We start from the raw sequence: 26672 nt of genomic DNA on the forward strand, positions 1-26672 counted from the left end.
AAGATGCTTGTGTGTAGGTTTTGTTGGCAATAAAACCCACCAGTTGTAGCCATACACAGAGTTGGGGCCTTAGTGTTGAGCGGGGTGAGACTATTTCACATATTGTGTGTATATACACATAGATACCTATCCATCTTAGATTTAGCTCACGGCAGGAAACAGCTTTCAAATAAAGTATGTGTGTTAATGTCAATACGCTGTGGGAAGACTTTGGGGTGCTGGGTAGACGCTGGATCCCAGAGCACCAGCAGAAGCGTAGGAGAAGGCTCGGCGGGAGGGAGGCTGCAGCTCTGGGTGCACCGAGTGCCGCTCAGGGTGAAGCGGCTGCACGTCTCCCAGCTCTGAGTGCTCAAGCAGCGCTCAGCCGCTGCCCGGGGTGTTGCTGTGAGGTGGTTTGGCGTGTGGACATGTGCTGGGCGCTGCCCCTTGCAGCTCATCCAGGCTCCGAGAAGAAGAGGTGGTCGCTGGGGCTGGTTGGACAGGGTAAGTCAGCGCAGCTGCACTGCGCTTGTTCCTGCTGGGTTTTTCTTTCTCGTGGTCTGTCTCATTGCAATGAGTTTGTGGGCTCCAGCGACCTGTGTTGAGGTCTTCAGGAGCAGCGCTGCTGCAGGGTCCCATTGACACAGCTTTCTCCCAGTCTTTACTGGGAGGAGGACAGCTGTGTGCCCAGCCTTTCTGAGAAGAGGATGGAGGAAGTGATCTAGCTTAAATAATGAACAAAACCGGACAGTGAAACCTCTTGAAATATTTTAAGCCACATCAGATTTCCCCCAGCATGTCACAGTAGTGCCGGCACTGTGAAGGGGCAGAACAGAGCAGCAATGGGTAATGGCAGTGTGACCACCTGCCCTCAGCCCTGAGCGGTGTCTTGGGAAGTGCTGAGGACTTGCTCTGGGTCTGTGTGAGTCTTTCGTCCCCCATGGCTCTGGCTGGATGCCTGGCACATTTCTCAGGTGTTTGTTGACTTGGCCGAGGGAGGCTGAGCCGAGATGGGAAGAGCATGGGATGAGCAGGTGCCAGGTTGTCTGTTGTCACCTGGCTCTTGCAGGATGGATGTATTGGACAAGCCCAAGGGCGTCAAAGGTGAACTCTGTCTGCTCGTGGTGGCACTGGAGACATTAGCAAGGGCTCTTCCATCCTCGTGGCAGTGAGGTGGAGCCGGCTGTCCTGGATTGTCCCTCTCCCTCCCCTGACCTGTTGGCTCTCCAGGAGCAATGCTGGTGGTGGCTGCCTGCACCAGGATACGGGCTCTACTGGTGGGATGCTCTGCAGAAGGCAGCAATGTAGATGCTTCCGGGGGACGTGGCAAGGGAGTAATCCTTCCACGGAGCCAGGGGCACCTGGGGCTCGCTGCCTGGGGAGCGGTGGTCTCGCATGGAGGAGGAGGAGGAGAAGGGCCAGGGCAGCTGCTGGCCGGAGCCTGCCGCCGCCTCCCCTGAGCACTTGCACATCCAGTTTCATAATCGGATTAAAGCAGCGGCATTAGAGAGGAGGGATGGGTCAGTGGGACAGGTTTACACCGGGGCTTACATGGAGGGGATTGGGGTGTATCTTTTAACCCTGCTCAGCCTGACCTGCGGGTGGGTGCAGCTCTGGGAATGGGGAGATGGGGGACAAGTGGGCACAGGCGAGATGTGCTGGGGGGACAGAGTGGCCCCCGGGGGCTGGGGGATGGGACCTGGCCGCCCCTCCCCCCGGGAAGGCAGCCCTGCTCAGGCCTTGCAGTAAATTTGCTCTAATTACAGCCTCCAGCAGTGGGAAACCTCACTAGAGGAAAAGGCTCCTCTGGGGTGGGGGCGGGGGAGCTTCCCAGGCAGGCTCTGTTGTCTGAGGCCTCCGCTTCCCCTGGCGCTGGGAGGCCCCTTATTCCTCTCCCCTCTCCAGCTTTGCTTCTCTCCCCCCCTTTAATTCTCCTCTCCTTTGAGGCTGGGATTTGGGAACAATGCCTTCCCTGCTCCTTGCCCCCCGGCTGGAGCTGCAGGCAAACAATCGGGGTCGCTCCCTGCCAGGGGCCGGTCTGAGGGGGCTGAGCTCGGCAGCACCTGCCCCAAGCTGGTGGGGAAACAAGGCTGGTTGTGGCCTGGGGAACTGCCTGGTGCGGTAGCCGATGCGTGTGTGCATGTGTACACACACCCTGTTTCCTTCCTGGGGACAGGAGGTCTCATCTCCATCCCCTCAGGTCTGGGGAGGCCTGGAGAGCTCTGCACAAACATGTCAGAGGATGCTCATGGCAACAGCAGTAAGCTGATGGGAGCCCTTCTCTTTGCAGGTGGATGATGCGATGCTGATGTTCGACAAGACAACCAACCGACACCGAGGTGAGAGCTGCTGGCCATGGGGAGGGGGAGCTGCGGCGGGTTTGCCTCCCGCAGAGGGGTTGGTATCCCAGCAGCAGGGCATGCGGGTCGCAGCTGCTCTTTATCTTGCCTCCTGTCGCCCCATCCTTCTGCATCTGCATCCTTCACCAGCGTCCCTCGCAGCACAGAGGGCTTTTGTCCAGCGCGTTTCCTGTGCTGCAAACTCGCTGAGTTGCAGATATGTGAGAGGAGGCGGCCCCCTCCCCTGCCCGCTCACCTCCGCGCCTCCAGCCCGCAGTGTGTGTCTTACCTTGTCCCCAGTAATCTGAGCGCTGGGAAAGCTGACACGGGAGCCCGCGGAGTGCCTGCCTCTCGCCCCTTCCTCGGCCCGGAGCCCGCTTCTGCTCCCAGGTCACCTTTTCTTACCCGAGTCTTGCTGGTGAGGTCCGGTTACAGGATGGGAGCAAGGCTATAATATTTGCCCTATCCAGACCCAGGCCACCCATGGGCGTCCTTGCCTCCCGCTCACCCGGTGAGTCTTCAGACCGACTTCCCTGGAGCACGGCAGAGCTCCACACAAGCATTGCACCACCTCAGAGATTCATTTGCGACAGCTTAGCGTGCAAACTTAGCATCAGCACGTTCCAAATCGGCCGGTAACAGCCCTGTGCTGGGCTACTCTTGTGTCTGTGTGCTGTTTGAAGCATTTCCAAGCACCTCTGCCCCGGATCAGCCGGGGAACGCTCCCTTCTGCTCTCGCTACACTGTGTGCACTTCAGCTTTTTACTTTATTTTTCTAAAACCATTAAATATACACTGGTTGTCTGACCTGGGATGTTCCAGCTTCATCTTAAAAGGGAAGAAGTGTTAACCCCTGTTCCTCCACGGGTGCCTCCCCAGTCTCTAGTCCAATTAAATAGCTGTAGGGTGAGCTGCCGTCTGTCGTGTCGGCAGCATGGGGCTCTGCCCCAGGACTGGTGCAGATCTGATGGGGCTCAGGACTGGTTTCGACATCAGGATTTTGTTCTTGAACACCCCAGCCCCTCCACTTGTGGGTGTTGATGTGAATGGTGTGTAACTACCTGGGTGCAGAGGGAGAGGAGTTTACTTTTCTGGCAGTATGGAGGGAAAAGTGGGGTTCTGGGCAGCAGATCCTTGTCTGTTTTTAGAAATTACTTTAAAGCAGCATGGAATTGGCCAGTTCTGGAAGGCGGAAGGCTCTGCTTAATCCCAGCTTGCTTGTAAGTCAAGCTTAAAGGCGTCCTCCCACCTGCCTCAGTTTTCCGGAAGCGCCTGCAGTCATCTGAGAGGAGTTTAATCTGCCCACCCGAGCCGGGCTTTGCCAAAACTGTCAGCAAAGGGGCTGGTGAGAGAAGGGACGTGTGAGCGTGGGCCATGAACACGCTGTCCTGTCTCACCCCAGATACCGGCCTTGCTTTGGTGAAACTTTGCGAATTGCTTTGCTTGTGTGCATCTCTCTTGCTCTGTACAACTGCGCTGCTGCTGTTTTCCTGCTCACACAAGGCTTTGTCAGCAGCGGCTGTGAGGAAACGTGCAGGGGGTCATTGCTGGTGGGGTGCGTTTAGCGAGGGTGGCGATGTCCTGGCAAGCAGCTGTTCGGTTCTCCACCGACCCTTTGTGTGAGCGTCTGCCGGGATCCTCCCCAGCATTATCAGCCATGTGGTTTGCCTGGCAAATAGCAAAGTTAAAACAAAACACAACAACTTGGTTTTGAGAGCAGTTGGATTAGAGAGGGTGGGAAGTACAGGATGAGAAGGGGAATATATAAGGGAACGGTCCTGCTCTTATGTATAAAAGCAGGATTTGCTGGAGAGGGAAGATGAGTGACAGCTGTTTGAGAAAGGGCTGATTGTACTGTCCTTCTGCCAATAAAAGGATGTGGGTAGCGGGTGCAAACGGTGCAGAACTGGGACCTGATCAAGGAGTTTTGCCTTTTCTTCAGGGTTTGGGTTTGTCACGTTTGAAAGTGAAGACATCGTGGAAAAAGTGTGTGAAATCCACTTCCATGAGATCAACAACAAAATGGTGAGTGTCTGGGGCAGAACCCAGGGGAAAAGGGGCAGAGTTATGGGGTAGAGCAGGACAGGGTCGGGGGCACTGGGGTCCCCATGCACCATCTCTGCAGTGGGGAACTGGATGGAATCTTCTCCCCAAAATCACAGCAGCCAGTCTGGGAAAGAAACTTGCAGTGTGAAGGTGAACCAGCACGATACTGAGTTTTCAAGGAGAGAAGTGTGATGAGGAATCGCGCAGTACTTGGAGGTTCTGAAGTTACGTGAAACCTCTTGGTGGCCTGGGAGGGGCCAGGTTTTAATCTTCATTCAGAAATGAGGAAAATTAGGCTTTGAGGCCCTGGTACAGAGCCCAGCAGAGCATGGGGGCAGCTCCGGGGGAGAAAAGCAGCATTTGAGCTCCCCGTTGGCCATGGTGGCTGCAAGAGTGAGACGGAAGGCTGGCAGCACGGCCAGAGGCAGGATGGACGGAAAGACAGCAGGACAGGCTGCCAGGGAGTGTTGTGAAGCCCTGCCTGGCCTGTGCCCTGTGATAGCTCTGAGCCTGATCCTTCCTTTTCTTGTGGCAGGTGGAGTGTAAAAAAGCCCAGCCGAAGGAGGTGATGTCCCCGACGGGCTCGGCGCGAGGGCGGTCCCGAGTGATGCCCTACGGGATGGACGCCTTCATGCTGGGGATCGGCATGCTGGGTAAGCCCAAGGACAAACCTCCTCCGCTCCCTGTCCTGCCAGGCAGCAGCTTAGAGGTTTTATCCCCAGGGCGGCCAAGGGCAGCAGCTCTTCCCGGTGCGAGGCCGGGGATGCTTTGGGGGTGCTGGGACGTGTTTGTGATCGCAACTTGCCCTCTGGTGGCACCTGGAAAAACTGCAAACTTGTCACTGCTGCCCTGCGACAGCGGGAGCTTGGGGGACACAGCCATGTGGTGCTGGGCAGCTCGGGCCCTCTGCAGCTCCATCAACAATCCGCAGGACCACAGCGTGTAGACTGGAATTCTTTAATGGCTCTCGTGGAGTAGGATGTCACTTTACAGCTGAAGTGTGGAGTGATCTGCGCCCAAGCTTCTTCCTCCCACACTTGTGCAGGCTTTCTGATGAATTAGTTGATTAAAGAGCCAGTGAGCTTCCACTTGAAACAATGGTCCCTATAAATGTCCTCGCTGCCATTTAAAGACTATAAAAATGCCTTTAAAGTTCTAGCTAAGCTCTGGCTCACTTTGTTCCCTCGCTTTCAGGGACAGCAAGTATCTGGTGTTGCAAGGAAAAACTGTGCTTATCATGAGACTGTCTTGTGAGGGAAAATTGGTGACAAGCAGGCTGTGTCTCATGCCTGTCCATGATTATGAGGCAAATGTGTTCAGATACAAGATTTAACAAATAAAAAACTTCCTCTGTAGCCTCTGATTCCAGGTCTACAAACCCTCGTGCCTGGATCTGAGAGTCAAGCACGGTCCCTCCAGCACAGGTGCTGTTCCTGGCTCTTCTCCGTCCCTCTGTTTGTTCCAGCCAGGCTTGAGCTCAACCAAGAGCACAGTCTTTGCTCAGGATCATTGCTGATGTTGCTGGGCAGAGTGTACTCAGCCTGGCTCTCCTTGCTAAGCCTCCCGAGTAGCAGTTAGTCACTGAAAAAAACCCCAAAACCGGCATTTTTTCCCCCAGTGTTTTCACTTGAGTTATTGGAGGCAAATAAATCTCCAGCCTGTGGGTTTCGGGTTTTGCCTTTTCTAAACCATCTAAATTTTAAAGCAGCAAGGCTCAAGCTGAGTCATTGGGAAATCCACGTACTTATGTCTTGGGAAATCTCAAATCAAATATTAATCTCTGAGTCAGTGCCCTGCATTCTCACAGGCTCGTTCTGTATAGGTGGTCAGCTTCCTGGGAACGGCAGGGATTGTCCTCCCAGCCCGCACCAGGAAGGAGCTCTGTGCCTGCTTTCGCCAGCACTTCTGGTGTAGAAGTGACTCAGAGCTATTCAGCCATTCAGATGCCTCCACCTCCCTGATCTCCTATTTGTGAATCCAGCTGATGCATCAGAAAGCCTGAGTCTGCAGAGTGATGAGCTTCTGAGGAGGAAACCTCCATGTCCTTACATGTTTGAAGCGAGGAAAAAAATCAAACGGGCCTGCTAGAACTCTTCTGCAGACTCGCATGTGCTGTGCATTCTGCCAGCGATTTCCTGGGGTTTCTGCTGTTACTCCTGTTTGTTTTATCCAACACTGATGGTTATGCTGCTTGTGGACCCTTTGAGCTTGCAGTAACAGAGCCCTTTTCTCTCACCCAGGTTACCCAGGCTTCCAAGCTGCCACCTACGCGAGTCGAAGTTACACTGGCATTGCACCTGGTTACACTTACCAGTTCCCTGGTGAGTGGTGCTCCCTGCTCGGATTTTTGATGTGCCTTCAGGTGATGGGGGTCCCTGGCGTGATGGGTGACGCAGGCTCTGCCCCTTTCACCCTTTCCCCTGTTTGGTCTTTCTTTAAATTGGAGACGGATGTGGAAGGGGGAGGGGAAAAGCCCTGGAATAGGTGGAACAGCCTGTCCTTCATTAGGATTATCCGCACACTCCATCGGCAGGAAAAGCCCAAGGCTGCTCTGACACCTCCTCCATAGGGCTGCTGCTGTGACGCAGAAGGGCCCCTGCAGCTCTGCCTGTCCCGCTGCCTTTGTGTCTGTCTGTCTCTCTTTACCAGAGTTGCCACCACTCTGAAAATAGCACAGGATTTTATAATGTGACTTTCTGTGCACCGGGGAACTCCTAGGTGCCCAAAATGCAGGCGCCTGCAATGCTGTAATTGTGTTCTGAACGGCGCCTGGACCGCTCACAGCCTCCAGAAAACATCTGTGTGGGCGATGGGCTGCAGATCCCCCGCAAACCGGGTGGTTTCAAGCTCCCAGCCCCGCCATGTGCTCAGAGCATGGGCTCTGATGGACCCTGCTGTGCTGCAGCTGCTCAGCGCCTGCTGGGGCCTCTTCTCCCCAGCGTTCCCCGCCGGGCCGGGGACGAGGCAGAGCACACGCAGAGAAAAGGCTGTCGTGCTGTTTTCTAGAGAAGTGGCAACTCCGAGCATCCCTTCCTTAATTCATCCCTCAGTTTGATGGTTTATATATGAAGCCCTGATGTTAGGGGCTGGGAATGGGAAGTTGCTGCTTTGCCTGAGGTGAGCCCAGGCTGACTGGGGCTGAAAGTTGCTGTTGCCTCCTAGCTGGCTGGAAGCTCTCTGTGAATCCACTTTATGGGTCTCAGTCATAGTGGCTTCAAGTGCCTGGCTGTAAACCCATGCCTGGATGAGTGTGGAACGTTCTGAGCATCTACAGGTGTGGCAGCTGAAGGGCTGGGTCGGATGGGTCGCAGGGCAGCACTGCAGGGCAGACCTGGGGCTGCATTTTCTCTGCCTTGGCCAAATTTATTCTATGGATAAATGGATTGTTTCAGTCTCCAGAGCAGAAGTCCAGCACCTTTCAGCACCAGTTATAAATTAGTTTAAAGGAGACCCTGATCTGGTCGCAGTCTGGCTGCAGGCTGCTCCCCGGCAGACCCCACTGCTGTCAATCTGCGGGGTCTCCCTCGGGGCATTTGACGAGTTCTTAAGCTGTCTTGCATTTCGTTTTTAGAGTTCCGTGTAGAGCGGACCCCTCTCCCGAGTGCCCCCGTCCTCCCCGAGCTCACAGGTCAGTCCTGCTCGTTTCCTAAACTCATAAGCTGGAAGGGGAGAAGGGGGCTTTGGGCTGCTAAGTGGTGTCTCTGCTCCACAACCTGGTGCAGTTAGACTGGAAACGTTCCTTGTTTCCTCTTCCATCTGTACGAGCTCCATCCAGAGCTGGGGCTGGAAAGATGGAGAGGCAATCAGAGCCATGTGTGTTGCCTCTGAGAAGGGCAATGGAGGTCATACCAAATGAAGGCGCGTAATCCTTAGATGGTGTTTCCTGCTCCTTGCCTTGTTTTCAGCTCCTTGCCCCAGGCTGGGTGTAAACCAGATATGGAAAACTGCAGAGAGCAGGGTGACTTCTCAAAGGTCTACAAATGACCTGAGCTGCTGCAAGGACAAGATTTGGAGTGCTGGGAGGAGGGAGAGGGTGTGGGGGCACTCCTGGTTACCCTAATCCCATTCTCCTGTGCAGGAGGGGCTGCAGGGAATGCTCTCCCCACTGCAGGTGGTGCAGCTCCCCATCTACTCCCACACAGGCTTCCAGGCAGAAGCGAGTGTGGTGGGACTCTACAAAGTCCTGCAGTGCTTGTGGGGAACTGTATAATGAAATGGGGTTGGGACCATTCTCCAGGGACTTGTTGTGGCTCAGTGTCCTCACAAGTGCAAATACCCTCTGGATCCTCAGCCCCTGCATTGTGTGCAATATGTTCTCTTTAGGTGATGCTCCTTCTATCTACTCTCCCTTCCATGGCCGTGTTTTCCCCAGCTATATCATGTTCATGGTTTTTGTCGTAGAAAAGCAGCTTTGTGTCGCACCCTGCTCCCCGTGTGCCATCTCATTCCCGTGGTGTTCCTCCCCCCAGCGCTTCCTTGCCCCCACCTGTTTCAGGGTTTGAATCTGTCTGCAATGGGGCTGTGGAAAAGCTTCCTGAGAAGCTCTCCTGGAATTATCAGCACCAACAGACTTGAAAGGGCGTTTCTGTGGCACAGATCTGTGTCAAATCCTCAGGGATTCTCTGTTGCTGGGAATGCTGAGGCTGGCAGCCACCAAGGGACAAATCACCCTGAGGAAGGCAGGGGGAGACCAAATACCAGCTCCCTCTTAAAACCCTTCCCTGACACCACATATGCAACCACATAAGCACCTGACCCCCACCTCTGAGCCTTTTGGTTACCAAACAAAGAAGATGTGGGTCTGGTTGTTTATTTACATGTGTGTTTTTACAGCAAACCCCATAAAATATGCAGGGGAATGTTAGTGATTTGGCAAAAGCGGGGTTTTTTTGCCTCCGGGGTCCGCGCCTGGCTGCTCTGTGCCTCCTCCAGGCGGAGGTGAATTGCCTGGGGCCTGGCAGTCACCGGTGGCTGGGGCACAGCAGGGCTCTCTGCAACAAGAAGTTATTAATGCCACTGTCCTGGCCGGGTGCCACCTTAGCTTACAGTCCTGAGTGTCTCGCTGAAGCACCAGCTGGGGATTGTGGCATTCTTCCCTTCCCGTTACGCTTACCTACTGCTAAACAGTCGCTGTGCAGCCTCTTGGCTGGGCTGAGAGCTGCGGTTCGCACGTAGAGGCTGGAGTTGGTCCCACGAAGGGCAGAGCCCCCTTCGTTCCATACAAAGGCCCCGCGAGCTGTGCCGTGCTCGAGGGCCCTTGTGCCTTCAAGTGGGTGCATGCGCGTAAATGGGCTGCACTTGGTGGCCTTGGCAAGTGGAACTGAGAGGAGGAGATGGCACAAGCAGGGCTGATTGCTCCAGCTTGCAGGGAAGCTAACATGCAGGTGCTTTGTCATCACAACACAACCCTGGTGTCTCAGCAGATAGACCGCAAAAGCAAAAAGGGTTTTTTCCTGGAAATAGAACTAGAGGCTTTTGGAGAAGACCTCGCCTCCTTCCTCAGTAAAACTGCATTCATTCAGTTGTGTCTTAGGGACTTGAAGCAATGACAGGGCAGGACGGTGGCTGCCGGCAGCCTTTCCTCCCCAGAACAGCATCTTTGGGGCTGCTGCGGAGCAGCAATGTGCTCTCGTTGGCCCAGGGCCTGTAATGAGCGGCTAACCCAGATATAAGCCTCATATGACGTTTGTGTGAAACAGGCTGGTGCCTGCTACTAAATATTCCCTTATAAGCTAGTCTGGGTTTCAGCCTTAACGCGATTGATTTGTTCTGACCTCTTTTTATGGTGCTTTAAACAGAATCACAGTGAATTTCACATTCAAGCATGAAATGCTGACCCAGTCATTTTAAGGGCAAAGAGAAATGCACTGGCGAGATGGCTCGTGCCCCGAGGGCTGGATGCCTGTGGCAATAGAGTTGGGAATTAGAACTGCTACATATAAATTAAGACTTACTGTTTCAATTAAGCCATTTCTAGTCCCTGCTCCCTAGGTATATGTTTCCTGCTTTTCTACAATGAACTGCAAGGGGTTGGGCATTTCAGGAGCACAACTTGGGGAGGATGGTGCATCTTGAGAAGAGTAGAGAAACAGGGAGAAAGGCTATTAAACTGTTATTTAGTAATAGTACCAAGGGACAGCGAGGATGGACTGAGCCTCAGGATGCTGAGCTGTCAGCTGCTGCTTTTCTCCACACTTACAGCCAAAATCTGGATCTGTAGCTTCAGATTAACTGCCTTGTGCAAGCTAAGGAGTGACAGGATGTGTCTGCAATTACCCACTTCTGGTTCAGCTTTTCCACATCGTGCCCTCAGCTGCTCCAGGCTTGTGGGCTTAGCAGAGCATGGCCAGTGAGTTCCCTGAACATTCGTTGTGCGAAAGGACACCAGTAAATGCAGGGTTGTGCGCTCCCTCTCGTTGTCCTTGGATGTCCTGTGTGATGCACTAAGCTGACGCACCTCTGGGCCTGATATTTTGCAGCGGGAAGTGAAGGCTCCTGCAGAGGAGTTAGTTCCCCGTGTAGCCACAGTGCCCCTGAGATGCCTGTTCCTTCTTTTCCAGCCATCCCCCTCACTGCGTATGGACCAATGGCGGCAGCAGCGGCTGCGGCGGCCGTGGTGCGAGGGACAGGTAACTGCCACTTTCCTCCCCAGCGCCGTGTCCTGGCACGGAAGTTTGCGATGGGGCTGCGGGGGGGGGGTGGGGGGGTGGGACAGGGTTTGCATTTTTGGGATCTTGACTCTGTAGTTCTGCTGCCTCCCGTAGGTTCCACCCCCAGTCGCACCGGTGGATTTCTGGGCACCACCAGTCCCGGGCCCATGGCAGAGCTTTACGGAGCCGCCAACCAGGACTCGGGGGTCAGCAGTTACATCAGCGCTGCCAGTCCAGCCCCCAGCACTGGCTTTGGCCACAGCCTAGGGGTGAGTGTTCCCTGCTGGGCTCTGCGCAGGGCAGGGGATGGAGAGCAGCACGGCTGGGGAAGGGGCTGCATCTCCGTGTGGCGATGGAGGTGAGCAGCAGTGGGTGGCCCCCTCTCAGCCTGTTTTCTGGTTAAATACCACCTGCCGCAGCACCTGCCATGCCACTGCTGAGCCCCAGAGCACACGGATGGTGCAGGATGCAGCAGTTCTCTTGCAGCATCCCTGGGCTCTGCTGGGTCTCCCTGGCTACCACTCAAGGTCCTGATATCCAGACCTTTCCCTGGTCTGGCCCAGAGTTTCCAAGAGCCTGTGTGGGCCCTGTCGCAGTGTCCTGCAGGGTGACGTGCTCCTTAGACCTGGCACCTCCCACTGAACCCAGCCTTCCCAGCATCTGGGCCATGACCGAATTTGTTGTGGTAGTAGTTCTTAGTTTTTTCTTTTGTTTGCTAAAGAGTGGGGTTTTAACTCTTTCTTCGCAGGGTCCCTTGATTGCAACAGCTTTTACCAATGGGTATCACTGAAGCTGGGGACCAAGGAGGCAGGAGGTAAGAAAGCTTCGAACAGGTACAGGTAATGGGAGGACTGACCTGAGCTGGTCCCTGTGCTTGGGCTCTCAGCAGGAGCTGTGGATGCCGCTCTGGAGCCCTGCGGCCAGCCCGGGGCTCTCTCTGCACCAGAGGCTTGCCAGGTTGGGTTCCTACCTTGTGCTGCCGAGGCTGTGAGTGCTGTAGAGAGATCGTTTAGTGTCTGGGTGCAATGGGGAAGGAAATGGGAGAACTGACAGAGAGGAAAGATCTGCAGGGTTGGCCAGAATCACAGCTTGGTGGCGATCCTGAGAGACAAGCTTGGCTCACCTGCGTGGCTGGGGAAGCCTCCATACAGCTTGTTGTTCTCGCTGCTGCTGAGACCACTGGCTCTGGGGAGCGAGGTTTTTCCTCTTCTGCATGGGAGAAGGGCAGAAGAAAAATCTGAGGCTGATCAGTTCCTTTTCTGGTCCTTGGGTGGGCCTGAGAGGAAACCGGTGGATGGTCTCTGCTTTGCAAATGTGTCTGAAGTTAGCTGGCTTAGAATTAAATTGAAAAAACAAAAACCAAGCAAACAAGAAAAACAGATTTTCAAAAAGGAGGGCAAAAACTTGCAGGGAAAGGTGTGCAGGCACACTGACCCTGCTGGGTCCTACGTCTCCTGGGGCTGCATGGATGCGGGGCCTTGTTTCCCGGTCCCACAAAGATGGAAGTGTCTCTGCCGTGCCCCATCGCCATGCCAGCGAGATGCAGAGCAAGTCTGTGTTGGGACAGGTTTGGATATCGAGCATTTCTGTCGAATCCCACCAGAAGAAAACCCCCAAGAGAAAAGCCGTTGGTTGTTCTAGACCCTGTCCCTTCCCTCCCCTGCTGTGTCCCGCAGATTCCCCAGTGACCTGACCGAGGACAGCGGCTGGAGGACCTGGTGAGCCTCGGGGGATGAGCCAAGGTTACCTTTTTCTCGAATCAAACTGCACACTGCCGGCCGGCTGCCAGGCTCCTGCCGCCATGCCCTGATCTCTCCCTTTGACCAGACCACACTGGACTGAACCCGAGGAGATCATCTCGCTTTCTTACTAACCACCGACGGTTTACGCTTCCCCCCTCCCTGCCCCCAGCCCACCGATTCTTCTTTTATTTATTTTAGTAGCTGTTAGTTTTATTTTTTTATTTTATTTTTTTATCTTTTTTGGGGGCTACCCCTTCTTTTTGTTTTTTGCTCTTTCCTGAGCTAGTAGACATATTTTATGAATTGGCTTTGTGATTGTGTTAGGTAGCTTTTATTGAGGAGTATTTTTATTTGGCTTTGAAACTGTTTTGAATATTTTCAACTCTGTTGTTGTTGTCGTCAGTGTTTTTAAAGCACGGTATGTAACAAGAATGCAGTTCTGAAGGGAAGAAGGAGACACAGAGAGAGCAAAGGCTGAGAGGAACTGATGTATTTCTATTTTTTTTAAAGAAACTGTTTTTAATTGTTTCTGTTTTGTAAATGTGAGGCTTTGAAAAGTGTGAAACTCCAAGGATCCGAAAATGTTGGACATCGCTATGGAACAAAACAAATGTATATTTTGCTAAGTGAAAAACACTATCCTTACAGCTGAAAGATTTTTTTTTTCCTAGGTTTAGTTTTACGTGGGGTTTTCTTTTTCCTCCTGTAAAATATGTAAATATTGTGAGCTGAACCTGGCTGCTGCCGGCAGCCTGGCTCCAAGGAGCAGCTCCAGGTCCTGGACCTGGTGCCGCAGCGTGAGCAATACTCTCCAGCAGAATCCTGACAGGACTCCGTTCTTTTTTTGTACACCTTTTACTGTAAGATTTTAAGAACCTCTGATGAGATGAAAGGGGGGGTGGGCGGGGGTGAGGCCGTTGGCTGTTTTGCTGAGCGGGTTAAAGCTGCTTCCAATCGCTCGATGTACAGACTCCATCACTGGGCTCCGTAGCGCCAGCCGCTGCGTTGGCTTTAGGTAAAGGGCTTTACCGCCATCGCTTGTCTTGGTTACTTGGAAAAGAATTCACTCTCCAAACGCTATCGCTTGCGTCAAGGTTTCCGGGGAAAGGGGATCCTCCTCGGGAGGCGAGGGGATCGGAAGGGGTGTCAGCCGTGGCCGGGGGGAGATTTGGGTGGTCGTTCTCCGAAGGGCAGGGCGCTGGGGTGGGAAGTCACTAACGGGGGAGAAAAGCATTAGGGTGGTGATTTGGGGGCGGGTTAAGGGCTTCTCAGGGATTATACGAATTATAGAATTGCAGCTTCCCGTTTGCTTTACTCTGTGTTCTTGAAGACGGTGGGAATTTGTCCGTTGTCCTGCGCGGGGGTGGCCTGGTCCCCTCTCCAGAACCTGCTGGGGCTTCCCCTGGGGATGATTTCCATGCCGGGGACGCCTCCAGCAGCACATGGGGCAGGTTTGGGTCTGGATCTCATTGAACCAAAGACCTTGTTAAGGGGGGTGATTAAGCCTTTTATTAAGATGCAGCCGAACACTTTTCCCAGGGAAATAACAGCTTCATCTTAAATCTAAAAAATCATTCCCTCTCTTCCCCCAAACTGAGCCCCTGTAAGGGAGGGGGGGTGGTTAGAAAAGGACTGGGAGGGCCATGGTGCCCACAGGGCCCTTCGCTTCCATCCCCCTGTCTGCCGGAGCTGGTCCTGACCTGGGCAATGCGTTTGGAGAGTTCTGTTTAGGTAAGAGGGTACTTAACAGATTAGTACTGAAAACACAAAGCAATAATTTTTGTTACTGAGACAAGAGTCTGTATGTCTGTTTTTTTAAATATTTCCTAATTAAAGAAGAGCTGCATTTTATTGGGTTTATTTTTATTCTATATACTTCAAATTTGGGTCTGCGGACAGCGCTTTCCTCCCTCTCGGTGTATGCGCTGAGCTGCTTCCGTGCCCCCTCCAGACACGCGAGGCCAAGCTGTGCTGCTGGGCTGCGCTTCCCTCAGCCAGCGCTGCCGCTGCCTGGAGCCTGGGGCTCTGGTTTCAGGGTGGGCATTTTTTTTAAAAGAAATAAAGCTGTGTTTTTAAGCCAGTAAGTTATTACACTCCGATGTTTGTTCTCTCCACACCTGTAACCCTTTTTCCAGATTTCAGTTTTAAATTCCTAATAAATTATTTGAAAACTGTCCTTCGCTGTTGTCATTTGGAGGTGGGAGATGTTCAGATGGAGGTTTCAGGTGAACTTGGAGCTGGCGGGAATCGCATCCTGCCATTAGGATAAAAGCCCCAGGTGGGGCTCTGACTCTGTGTTCTGCTCCCAGACTTTGGCAGTGGCCCAGTTTATAACATGAGGCAGATCTGGTTTTAACAGAGATTGTGTCTCCTCTCTGTGTCACAGAGGTTTTGTGTAGATATTTGTAGGTTCAAGAAATGAGGAGACAATGCAGTGCTTAGAAGTTTGGCTCAGATGTTCTGGATTCAATGACGATGGTGGATGAAGGAAGCTACATCTAAGAAAGTGAAATGTGGAGATGGGAAGAGAAGTCCGTAATAGACAATAGTACAAGAGAAAGGTGAATTCTAACAGTGTGGAATAGGGAACCCTGTGCAACAGACCTTAATTACTGAGAGTTCTTAAAAATAATCTAATGCTCAAGCCTGTAAGTTTAAGAACCAGTTCTAAGTTGGGATGTCCCCACAAGCATACTGGGGACCAGTGGCTTTGTCTGCAGCACAGCCTGGGGGAAACCAAAAATAGCATTGGTGGAAAAATACCCTGCTGGGATTTTTCTCATGAGGCACTCTTGTAACGCTCACATGCTCTCTTTCCCACACTTGGTGATCCTCTCAAATTAAAATGTATTCATTCCAAGATGTGACAGGCCGGTTTATTGGAAGTTTCCTTGGCAACATCAATAATAAATCAGACATTGAGAAGTGAGGAAAAAGGAATCACAGAGTCTTATGGCTCATAGGGAAGAGAACAGGGAAATAATTTTTAAAAAGTAAAGGTGCCAAAGTAGCAAAGGAGAAAGATAAGACTGAAATGGATATTGAATGGAAAATCAGCAGACTTGTGGGCAAAACATTTTTTCTGAACTGTTGTACAGACTGTCCCTCATGTCAGCCTTTAATGTTCCCTCAATGTTCTCACTCTCAGAACATGAGAATTTTGAATCTGTAACTCAACATTTGTTTGGCTTTAGTAGACCTGTGATGGGGAATCTCAGAGAATTGGAGAGCTTGTGGGAGATCAAAAAAGTGGGCATGGTTCTGGGTGTTCATCAGCATGTCTACCTTTATCTAATGTCCTACGGCTATGTCAACACCCTATGGATACTGTGGGCACACTAGCACAGGTTTGGCCACCCTGAGGGGGGAAGATGTACTCATCGTCTTACAGAAACGTGTACGGAACCAAAGGGCCTAACTGGATTCTGCTTCAGTGCTGGTGAAAGAAACTGCTGTCTCTGACTGTGTGTCCAAACTTCTAAGCCCAGTTCATTTCCAGTGAAACTCTCTTAAGGTCATGTGCAGACACTGTTCCTTGTTAAAGCCAGGTACAGAAGCTTCCCAGGCTGCTTGGCTCCTGTTTTTTGCCTGGTAGTACCTATTCCTCCTCTATGGTTTCAAAGTAAAAAACAGCTTGATGTTTTTTCAGTTCAGCTCATGCCAAATGGCCACTTGGAAAGAGTGGACAACCTGTACTTTATACTCTGAGTTAGGCCAGGGGAGATACAGGATTAATGATAAGCGGGATACCATAAAAAGAGGATGCCAGTATTAGCAGGATTGATATTAGTGTGCCAGCCATTTCCAACATAATTACCACACTGCTACTATTTTTCAGGAGAGAGCCCTTAAAAATGTCCAGGTATTTCAGGTTGGCTTCTGATAGTAGCATTAGAAGAATTTAATAGCAAAAACCTAGGGAGTAAATATTTGCCTTCCTGGCTTTCAGGAATTTGACTGCGCTGGCCTTCAGCTGGTCAAGTCACAACTTGCTGCCCACAGCCTTCCATGGGAGAAATCTGGATTTAGTAACATAAATACTGACTTCTTTATCTCATACCCATGTCAAGGTGAGTTCGTCATATAAAGAGCTGACATGTTCTTTAGCACCGGCCTCTCCGCCAACTCCTCCAGGAATGGAGTCCCTGGTCCTGCTTTTCCTGCTGTCAGGTCTGTAGGTGGCACTGGGCACCCCCTGGACAGGTAACACCTCACCTAACTTTAACCCTTCTGTCTCTTCTCAGTGGGCGCAGCCAGCACTGCTGTCTCACCCCGTGCCGTGTGGCAGTTTCGCTCCATGATCAAATGCACCATACCAGACAGTTATCCACTCCTGCAATTCAGTGACTACGGCTGCTACTGCGGCTTGGGAGGCAGCGGGACGCCCGTGGATGAACTCGACAGGTTTATAGACTCTGCTTTTACAAACCTCTTTCGTTGCTTGTGCTTTCACGGTTGTGCACGCCAGCTTTGTGTCAGCTGGCCCTGCCTGTAAACGTTCACAAAACTCTCCGGCTGCTGGGAATGAAGCCCTCTCTCAAAGACCGATTCAAAGGAAAAAAGGATGTGTAGTATCACACCCTGATGCCTTTTTACTAAGATAAAATATAACCCAAACAACTCTGCTATGTGTGGCAGCTACACTGCACCCATCCCAGCATAGTTTTTGCAGCAGTGCTGTGCCAGCAGCCCAGACACTGCTCTGCCCGATGCGAGACCATCGACACATGCAGGGCTGAGCTGCAGAACGCTAAGTGGCTTGGACAGCTTAGAGATGCCACAAGTCTGGTAGCCAAGACGCAGTGAATTGTGTCGGCTGTTGGGCCTCCAGCTGCCAGGCAGCGATGGGCACGCAGGGTAAATGCCGGCTTTTGCTTTCCCTGTGCCCAACAGACAACAGTGGAGATGTTCCAGTAAGTACATGTGTAGCAGATGCCTCTTGGACCATTAGCTGCCATAACCATGGTATCTTCTTTGTTGTTCAGTGCCTTGTTGAAGCAATACTAGCATTATTTACGTGTCTTACGGGTCAGCTCAGTTTGTGTTTCTGGTATGTCCTGACCTTTTCCTCCTTGTTTCCCAGGTGCTGTCAAACGCATGATGAGTGCTATGAGCAGGCACAGAAACTAGCGGCATGCAAATTCCTTGTGGACAACCCCTACACGAAGTCGTACAAGTTCAGCTGCTCCCAAGGGCAGATCACATGTAGCAGTACGTCCGCTTCAAACCCCTCTGCTTCAAACGTTACTGCGGTCTCTCTTTTGATGGAACGGGGCTGTTACACTCCATGGAAGGCGCTGTGCAAGTCCCTGCAGTGGGGCTGATGTTAGAAAAAGGGCACCTCACACAGGCACTGGAGTGAATATTCTCCATACAGCACACAATTTGAAGTTTATGGAAGATACCTGATATCACAGTACACAGGGAAGTCTGTCCCCTCTTTAGGGGACTGAGTCCCTGGGGTACTTTAATGGAATCCCTCTAATGGGAGTATTTAAGAGATCAGCACGCAGCGTTGCAGATTCTGCTGGGCATCTCCAACATACGGTGGAGTTTTATAGGACTCTGTTTGTGGCAGATAGGCTGGCAAACAGCACCACAGGGGAGGGGGGAGCCAGGAGGTTCCTGGGCCAGAGCACAGAGCTCTGGGGCCAGCGGGTCTGTGGGAAGCGGCACGTACACCCCAAAATGACGGCAGCAGCAAAACGGCTGTGCCCTGGCAGCAGAAACGCCTGCCCGAGTCACGGCCGTGCCCGGCCGAGGAGCGGCGGCTCTGACCGCTCCTGCTCTCTCCTCCAGGCAGCAACAACGAGTGTGCCGCGTTCATCTGCAACTGCGACCGCACCGCGGCCATGTGCTTCGCCCAGGCGCCCTACAACCCCGCTCACAACAGGCTGGACACCAAGAAATACTGCAGCTAGCCCTCCTCCCGCCGCAGGAGCGGGAGCCCTGTCAGCAATAAACGTCTTTGCAACGACCGAGCGGCTCCGGCTGCGCTGAGGAGACGGGGTGAGCGGGGCGGGAACGGAGGCCACGCCCCCTCCGCCAACGGGCCATTGTGGCGCGTGCGGCGCCCCCATGCTCTGTGATTGGCCTCCGGGAGTGGGCGCGAGCAGGTGCGGCGCGCGGGAAGCCCCGCCCTCTCGCCCGCGGGGGCGGCCCCGCCCTGTCCTTCAGGTGCTGCGGGAGCTGCGGGCAGCGCCTCCCGCCCTCCCTGCTTCATCCTCTCCTTCCCTCACTCCCGGGTCAGCTCACGGCCTTTGCCTCCCTGCTGACCTCCTGGTGAGTGTCGGGGGGAGGCACCGCTCCTCGGGCTGCCTGCACGTCGACTACTGCACCACTGGCCCCCTTGTGGGTTGCATTCCTCGGGGGGTTGCTGTGTGAGGGGCTTCAGCCGTTTGTCTGGCTGTTGGCTGCTCTGAGAGACCCGTGTGTGCTTACCCGGGAGGCCTTCTCTGGCCTAGCGCTGTTCCTGGTACAGAGCTCTGGAGGGAGAGGTAACATAGGTGTAGAAGTCAAAGGTGGGCAGGGGGCCCCTCTGAGGGACAGTGTCTGCTCAGTGTTCGTGTCCTGACCAGGCCCTGCACCAAAGTTCCCACCCAGCCTTGGTGCTATCACACTACTGAGGCCCTTGGGAGGGTGTTGGGGAGGGCCTGCTGCTGTCCCTTTGCTGACAGGCAGGAGGAAGACCCTGGTCCATGCCCAGAAAACAGCTCTGTTGCCTCCACCAGCGGGAGGAGAGCGTACAGCCTGCCCTGTCGTCTTTGATCAGCCTCACAATGGAGATCATGGATGAGTTTGACAACGAGCATCCCCTCAGTACATCGTTTTGCAAGCTGATTTCCATAGAGGATTTTGAGGAGCAGGCTTTGTCCTACACTCAGCAATGCCTGTGTGAACTGTACTCGGCCATGGAGCAGGACCCAAGGATCTGCGAGAGGATTTTGAGAAAGCAGAAACAGAAGGAAAAGGAAGAAGCTGGCTTGATATCTTATTTGAAGGTACTTGCAGTGCCTTCCTAGTGAAGGCCACTGGATCTTTGAGGGTATGTGGATGATAATGAGATAAGATGGTGAATTGCATTTTATTATTAAAAAAAAGAAGAAAAAAGTGTATGTCTCAGCTGAATACTCCATCTCAAGGCAGACTGAGTCCTAATTTTATACCGATATTCATTGCTTGTTTTTCCTTGGGTGTTTAAGGAATTTTCTGGAAACACTGAGCTCTTGGCATCCCCACAGAAATCCTGAGGATCCTGGATGCACTCCTATCATACAACTAAGATGAATCATTCCTAGGGCAAGAAGTGCAAGATGAGGTTTCCTGTTATCACACACGAGTTTTGATTCTGAAATTATTGTTTGTAGAGCTGTAAAGGTCCTAAGGAAACATGTTACTGAAGTCACTTTGTAGTGATAAATGATAAATCCCGTTGTAGAGAAAAAAGTAAAATACCATCACTGTCTAGAAGAAACACTGTACTTTTGAGCTATATCATCACAAGCAGGGAAAAGAGCTGGTGTGCAGTTGGAAGCACTTCAGAAATTGTTGGTATAAATTTTCCCTGTAGTAGGAGCTCTCTAGGTCTGAGGTGAGTAGTATATCTGCTCCTGGCATCCAGCGTTTGGGCATGCCAGCATTCCCTGGATAAACTCAATGGATAGATGAAGGCACTAATTCATTCTATGTCTTACTTCATACAGATTTTTATAACCCTGCTCTTATGCTTGGTCCCTTGATTGTGCTTCTCATTTACATGCGCTGCAAAAGCCCTAGCGCTAGGTTTGAACAGCCCCCTGAGCGAGCCAAATATAGGGAACCTTCTCAGGTGATGTGCAGTGGCAGGCCCCAGGTGATGACAGAGCCAGGGGGGTTGAAGAGGTTGTGCTGTTGCAAAGTTGCTTTTTAGGGCTTTGAGGAACATTGTAGAAAGCAGAGTCTAAGAACAGGCCAATATTGCTTGGACTGACTTACTGACAACTTGTGTGGAGTATGAAGAGTGTGTGAAGATCTTCTGCCATGTTGGTCTGTGTTTCTGGTCCAAGACCAGCAACCAAGTACCTGAAACACAAGGGATCCTGGTGCTCAGCAGGTATGGGAGTTCTGCAGCCCTGTGCATTGCTGCAGCCATTGCAGCTGCAGGGAGAGATGCTGGAAGGATGGTGGCTCTGTGGGCTTACGTCTTATCTTCCTTTTCTCTATTGTTGTTTTCTAGGCCAAGATTTTTAAGGCTCTGCAGGGAGAGCTGAATTATTGTAACTATATGGACACTGCAGAGATGAAAAAGAAAGTACTCCAGCTGAGACGAGACATGCAGAGAGTAAACAGCTATGCTTGTGGTAATGACCATGTTTCAGTTTTCATTTAGGCCTGAAGACCAACCATAGATTCTTTCACTGTTCCTGTTCCTCTTGGACTCAGCTTTTCTTCTTCTCTGCCACTGTCTCGTTAGTGATGCAGAAGGGAAAAAGTGCAGAATGTGGTAACTGGGTGTTTTTCCTTAGTGGGAAGGGAAAGGACAGGGGGCTGCACAGAGAATTGCAGATATCATCTCTATCTGGCACAGTGGTTTTAAACCCCAGCTGGTTGGACTGTGCTTTCATCTGCCTAAAGCAGCTTTGTTCCTGATCATTCAGGAAAGATCTCGGTGCGAACAGTGATATTGTTTATCTACCATCTCTTTCCTGCTTTTTCTCAGTAGACCTCAGAATACCTTACAAAAAAACATGGGCCACAGAATTATGTCTACTACGTTATGGAAAACAGATGCAGGGAGACGAAGTGGCTTTCTGAATGTCAGAGTGACTTCTGGATTGATCAAATGGCTGAGAATTAGCTCTGGTCTCATCCTTCCAAGCCTAGTGCCCTGCCCCTGGGCAACACAACCAAAGTTTTCCTTTTTGCTTTGAATCTGCTGTGTGCCTGCTGGCTATCCTGAGGGAGGATGCTGGGAGGGGCTTCTGCTCCCTTCCCAGTACACCAAGCAGCAGTGTTGCTGCAGGGACCAGTAGAGCAACTATCCAGTTTTTCTGCATCCCAGCGGTAAATGCCATAAAAGGAGGACAAGGCTGCCTCTGTCTATACCTCCTTCCATGTACAGTGGTTGTGAGGATTCATCTGCTAAATGCTGTATGCAAGTGCTGTCTTGTTTTTGTAACTGCAAAGTAGTGGTATTGTGGGTTTAGTAACAGCCTAGGAATATTTAGTAGTCTACTTCAGCAGAGTTAAGTGTACTAAGAGAAGCAGGAGAGGGAAAGGCTCTGCAGTGTTACGGGGTGCTGGTGGGAGGAGCAGTGCAGCCCACACCTCTCCGAACTGCCCCTTCTGCCTCGCTGGCTGCTTCTAGCTGCTTTTTGCCAGGGGAACTGCCAGTGTGAAGGCAGGAGCTTGGGGAAAGCACCTGGAAGGTGGCTGGTGTTCTGTGGTCTCTTTTAGAAGATATTGCCCCAGATCAACTGTTTTGCTGCTGGATACAGTATTATATGTCCCTCTTTTTTTATCACCTCCTGAGCAGAAACCACTTGCTACAACTGCAAGTTTCTATAGGAGAAACATATTCACGTGCTTTGCATCTGATTTATCTTCCATTTTGCAGGCCATCACTAAAACTTCTTTCCTGGATTTTTCGAGTGTTCTTTGTAAGCCACAAACCCTATGTTTCATCATCCCCTTTAAAACAAGCTTTCCTCTTTGATCAGCTCTTCACAGCTCCAGATTTTCCTCTGACTGAACGGGCAAATCACCATAAATCTGGCAGAGCTTTAGGAATTTTCTTCAACCCATTTGGCTGTGTGCAACTCCATAAATTGAAGTTAATATTCTCCTTCATGCTAAGTTGTGAAAATGCATCAAAAAGCATTTACTTCTTGTCTTGGCTCCAATGCTGTTTTCCCCAGCCAACAAAGGGACTCAGTGGGAAGGCAGCTGTCATCCCACGTGTGCGAAAGCCTCAGTTTCCTGAGGATCCTCTGGCTTCCTGTACCTGCAGGCACAGCTGCTTTATTGTAGAAACAGTAGGTGCACAGAGAGATGAAGAGCCTGGCTGCAGCCATGGTCAGTTCTGTGCACAGACACAGGGATGGATTGTTAAACCCGATTAAGTTCTGTCATGCCAAGTGCTAAATGGTGAGGGTCATAATCTGATTTTTGACGTATGCTACCCGCTTGAGTAAGGAGCCCAGCACTGCTGCCCTCCCACCGGCAGCAGTTGGTGTCAGATGATGAACTCTGGGGCACAGAATGACTTGTTGCAGATACTTAGTTGCTAGAATTTGAGTCCAGTTGAATTTTCTTCTCCTTGGCCCCTGCCAGTGTAAAGATGTGGTATTGTTGGAAATCTGGCTACAGCATGTGTCTTAAATCTTTCGATGTTTCTCTTTTTGCAAGAGCGTTCTGATAAAGGAATAGCAGAGTGTCCCAGAAATCCTCTTTTATTAGCAAGAAGGTGCCATTTCTGATTTGCATATGCTGAAGCTGCATATGTTGTCTGGGTCTTGGCAAGGGCAAGCACCACTTAGGTCATTTGCTCAAAACTGCTCTCCTGTAGTGCGTAAAAGTTGCAGCTCTATATTGTGAGGCCCTCTAAGACAAAATGCTTTTTCCTATCTTTTTTTTTTTCCTTCTACTCTTATTTTTAACCTCAGTAATTGTCATGTGCTTGCCTAGTTGTCCTGTCAGGGCGAGTGAGTATGAATTTCTTATTGTCCATCTGTGTCCCCTGCCTAATTTCCTGCCTCTGTTGGGATTTGGGTCCATAGGTGACAAAATACTCAGCTGTGCAGCCCCTGTTGGGGACACTTGCAGTTGCAATAGCTCACAGAACTGATACAATAGGAAGAAAAGGATTAATGGGCTCCTTTGTGGTGTTATTCCAAACACATCATCCCCCTCTTTTTCAAGGTTCCAACCAAACAAATCAAAGCTGTTTAACAGCCCATGTACCAGAATTCCCTGCCCCTACAGAAAGAAAGCATCAGCCAGGAAGAACCTGGCATCTGAAAGATATTTTCACAGTATCTGTCAGTGATGAAAATGGCCAGGCCAGTAAGACTGGAGAAGCAAAGTCCTCTATTGTAAATTTACTCTCTCACTGTTATCTTTTTTGTAATCTAAAAACACAATTGCTAAGGCCAAGTTAATTCAGATCTCAAAAACCCTGCACTGAGACACCATAGAGAATAGCTGGGTGTAGTGATAAGTAACTCTGACTTCAGGCATTTAGCCGAGACTCTCCTCATTCCTTTCCCATTGACTCCAGCCAGCCTCCTAGGACTGTTCCTTTCAGTTGCTGTTTACCTGGGGCTGCCCTAGGACAGGTTATGTGAGAGGAGGGCTCCATCTATCCTGCCCAAGCTCCAGGTGTTGAATGAATAGACTGAGGAAATCAGTGAGTTGGTACTGGTTTGAAATGTTTATTTTCTTTCCTCCTCACAGCTGCAAAGACTGGGAAAGGGCGATATCCAAGGCAGTCATGGGGGAAGAAGCACACTCTGGAATATAAAACTAGCCACCTTCATGCCAGTGTTTCCGAACCTCGACAGTTCACCATGCCCAGAGTCTTCGGTCCTGTTCCAGAAGCTGTGAATGAGGTTTGTCAGTAGGAGCGATTTGATTAAGATGTGGGAGGCGGCATTTTCATTGCATCCACCAGGCACAAGTCCTCCAGGCTGTCTGCAGTCTGTGCTGCCCTTGGTGGGGCACAGTATGTGAAATATCTTTCTCAGCCTGCGGGACTCAATTACAAAGTTTGCTCTGAAAATTTGCCCATAAACAGAGACAAGATTTTCCAAATAGGAAGTAGCTTTTATTTGCTTTGGGTAACTCTAACTCCACTTTCAGAGGAGCAGCAGAAAAATCCATTGTAAGGCGCTCAGCTCTCTATCCAAACCTCAGGAGCCTGTCCTAGTAGGAACAGCTGTAAGAAAAAGGGAGGAGCACAAGCTGATGATTCAGCTAATTTTGTGGTAAAAAACTGTCCTTATGGTGTTGCCTGATACGTACTTTTGCCACCCACAGGCGGACAGAGCTATGACTTCAAGCCCTCTTCTGAAATACTGGTGTACTACTCTAACAGCAGTGAGACACATAAGGTAGGAGAGGATTAAATCCTGGAGAACAAAGCTGGTTTAAAGCAGACAAGGTAACTAGAAAGGATCTGTGTTTCCTTCCTGGTGGTGAGGGAAGAGAACACTGCTCAAGGTCTGTAACACTCTCTTTCTGTTAGTTTCAGCCAGTAACACAAAGATTATTCTTTTAGGAACAATATTTCCCCCCTTTTAAAAGTCTTTCTCCCTTGCAAATTCTGCATAGGCTGAGAGAATAAACTGAACGCTATGTCAGTTCTTTTACTGAGTTTGTTTTCCCACAGCACAGGTGATTCGCATCCTATAGTGCTCAACCCTGGAGGTTTCTATAACTCCAGGCTGGTAACTACATCAGTAAGCTGAGCAACACAGACTTTGGGACAGGTCTTTGCCAGCTTCCTGCATTGACAGAGTTATCTTCTGATAGCTGTTATCTCTCTGCATTGCATCTTCCCACACAAATAGTCCCCAAGGAGTGACAAGGGAAGGTGTCAATCAGCATTAGAGTGATGCAGAGCTGGCTCTTCATGTAGGAACTTTAGGCTTTCTCTGGCATTTCTCAGTTGAGTGAACTTCTCAATGGTATCTTGAGGAACACGTTAAGAGGTGAAATGCTCTGATCCTGCTCTAAAAGAAGGCAATTTTAGTAAAGCTGGATCAGCTTAGCAGACCAAAAAAAAAAAAAAAAAAAAGAACCCCATCTCAGTCTTATATACTTTTTCTTATATACTTGTTGTATATATGCTCATGAAGATGTAGCAATAAACCATGCACAGGAAATTTGCTGTAAATCTTCATTTACTGTAACTCATTGTCCTAGGGACATAAAAGCAGACAAAGTAATCAGGGGAGGGTCAGGGTAACATGAGTCATTTATCAGTGATGCTGAAGAGACACCCTGACTCCTCTCCCACAGGCTCAGCTGCCAAACTGGAGAAGAGGCAGGGGGAGATGTGGGAGGTTTAGTTACCTGTCACATTGCTGATGCCAAGTCCTCACTGGAAACGTTTTCTTGTTTTAGACCTCTTGGCAGTGCTCCCACACCTTCTCAAAATGCTGGCTCTACTGGCACTAAACCTGCAGCCTCTGTTTTTAACACACCTGTGTCACACAAGCTTCAAGGTGGTACAGAAGATGACACGGATAGTGAAAAACCCAGCCCCAGTTCCTGTGCTGAGGATGCATAAATATCTCTTCTTGCACGGAAAAGCTTCTGCAAATAAAGACTGTGCAAGCTCTCTGGCTGTGTGTGGAGACTCTGCTGTGCCTTAGCCATGATTTCTGCAAAAGCTTTGGTTAGCAGGATGTACTAAAGACAGAGTGACACCTGTGAGCTTTCTTCACTACCAAACAGCAGGTACCCAACGCGCTGGGAAGTGGGATCTCTGTTAAATGAGAGCAGAATGCAGCTGGGGGTCCTGAAGTTACCTCGCTTGGCTTCTAAGCAAAGCCATCACTTCTCTGACCCATAACAGCCAAATCTTGAACACATTAAGTATCTTTAATTCCCTCTACTTTCTGCAGAAATTGGGTGTCTAAGTATCCCTTAGATTCTGTGCTTTGCTTGCTCCTGCCTAGCCTGGATTTGAATCAACAACAAAGCAAACAAGAACTTTGCATCATGTGGTCAGTAGTCAGTGCTTTGCTACTTGACCTTTTAGCAGATGATTCTGGCATCCTTGCTTCCAACTGCTTGTTATGGTTCTTGTCCAAATATTAATACAGGTCATGTTATGTGGAGAGTAGGACTGGGGCATTTGGAAGACCTCAGCAATGAATCTCCTTCACAGCTGGAACGGGAGTGGTAGATTTACACACAAGGTCGAGGTCAAA

General features: G+C 50.9%; 2 protein-coding genes and 1 long non-coding RNA gene across 13 annotated transcripts in view; all 3 read left to right on the plus strand.

The window, feature by feature from the left end:
* MSI1 (musashi RNA binding protein 1) overlaps positions 1-14932 on the plus strand; it is a 30465-nt gene extending 15533 nt beyond the window's left edge. For 5 of the 11 annotated variants that reach the window (XM_071815782.1, XM_065851690.2, XM_071815789.1 and 2 more), the window contains 9 exons: positions 2270-2318; positions 4261-4343; positions 4900-5017; positions 6605-6685; positions 7936-7992; positions 10925-10993; positions 11111-11283; positions 11763-11828; positions 12691-14932. In XM_071815782.1, coding sequence (XP_071671883.1) covers positions 2270-2318; positions 4261-4343; positions 4900-5017; positions 6605-6685; positions 7936-7992; positions 10925-10993; positions 11111-11283; positions 11763-11804 — 672 coding nt within the window. In that variant the 3' untranslated portion in view covers positions 11805-11828; positions 12691-14932. Of the gene's footprint in view, positions 1-2269; positions 2319-4260; positions 4344-4899; positions 5018-6604; positions 6686-7935; positions 7993-10924; positions 11284-11762; positions 11829-12690 lie in introns of all 11 variants that reach the window. The other 6 variants (XM_071815783.1, XM_065851691.2, XM_071815785.1 and 3 more) reach the window with 4 other exon arrangements.
* A 1960-nt stretch (positions 14933-16892) lies between these two features.
* Positions 16893-18677, plus strand: PLA2G1B (phospholipase A2 group IB). Its single transcript, XM_065851850.1, has 4 exons — positions 16893-16926; positions 17001-17160; positions 17840-17967; positions 18556-18677. Exons 1-4 carry the CDS (start codon positions 16893-16895, stop codon positions 18675-18677), a joined length of 444 nt encoding a protein of 147 aa, XP_065707922.1.
* A 2306-nt stretch (positions 18678-20983) lies between these two features.
* Positions 20984-24869, plus strand: LOC136108997 (uncharacterized). Its single transcript, XR_011741672.1, has 3 exons — positions 20984-21095; positions 24190-24344; positions 24772-24869. It is a non-coding gene; the product is annotated as an uncharacterized lncRNA (long non-coding RNA).
* Positions 24870-26672: the final 1803 nt, after the last annotated feature.

This window comes from Patagioenas fasciata, chromosome 17, assembly GCF_037038585.1.
Source record: "Patagioenas fasciata isolate bPatFas1 chromosome 17, bPatFas1.hap1, whole genome shotgun sequence".
Classification (NCBI taxonomy): Eukaryota; Metazoa; Chordata; class Aves; order Columbiformes; family Columbidae; genus Patagioenas; species Patagioenas fasciata.

Excerpts from the sequence above, each read along its gene's own strand:
- PLA2G1B (XM_065851850.1), top strand. The coding sequence starts at position 16,893 with ATGGAGTCCCTGGTCCTGCTTTTCCTGCTGTCAG. Across the intron at positions 17,161-17,839 it reads CCCGTGGATGAACTCGACAG|GTGCTGTCAAACGCATGATG; the intron begins GTTTATAGACTC and ends CTTGTTTCCCAG. Across the intron at positions 17,968-18,555 it reads AGGGCAGATCACATGTAGCA|GCAGCAACAACGAGTGTGCC; the intron begins GTACGTCCGCTT and ends TCTCTCCTCCAG.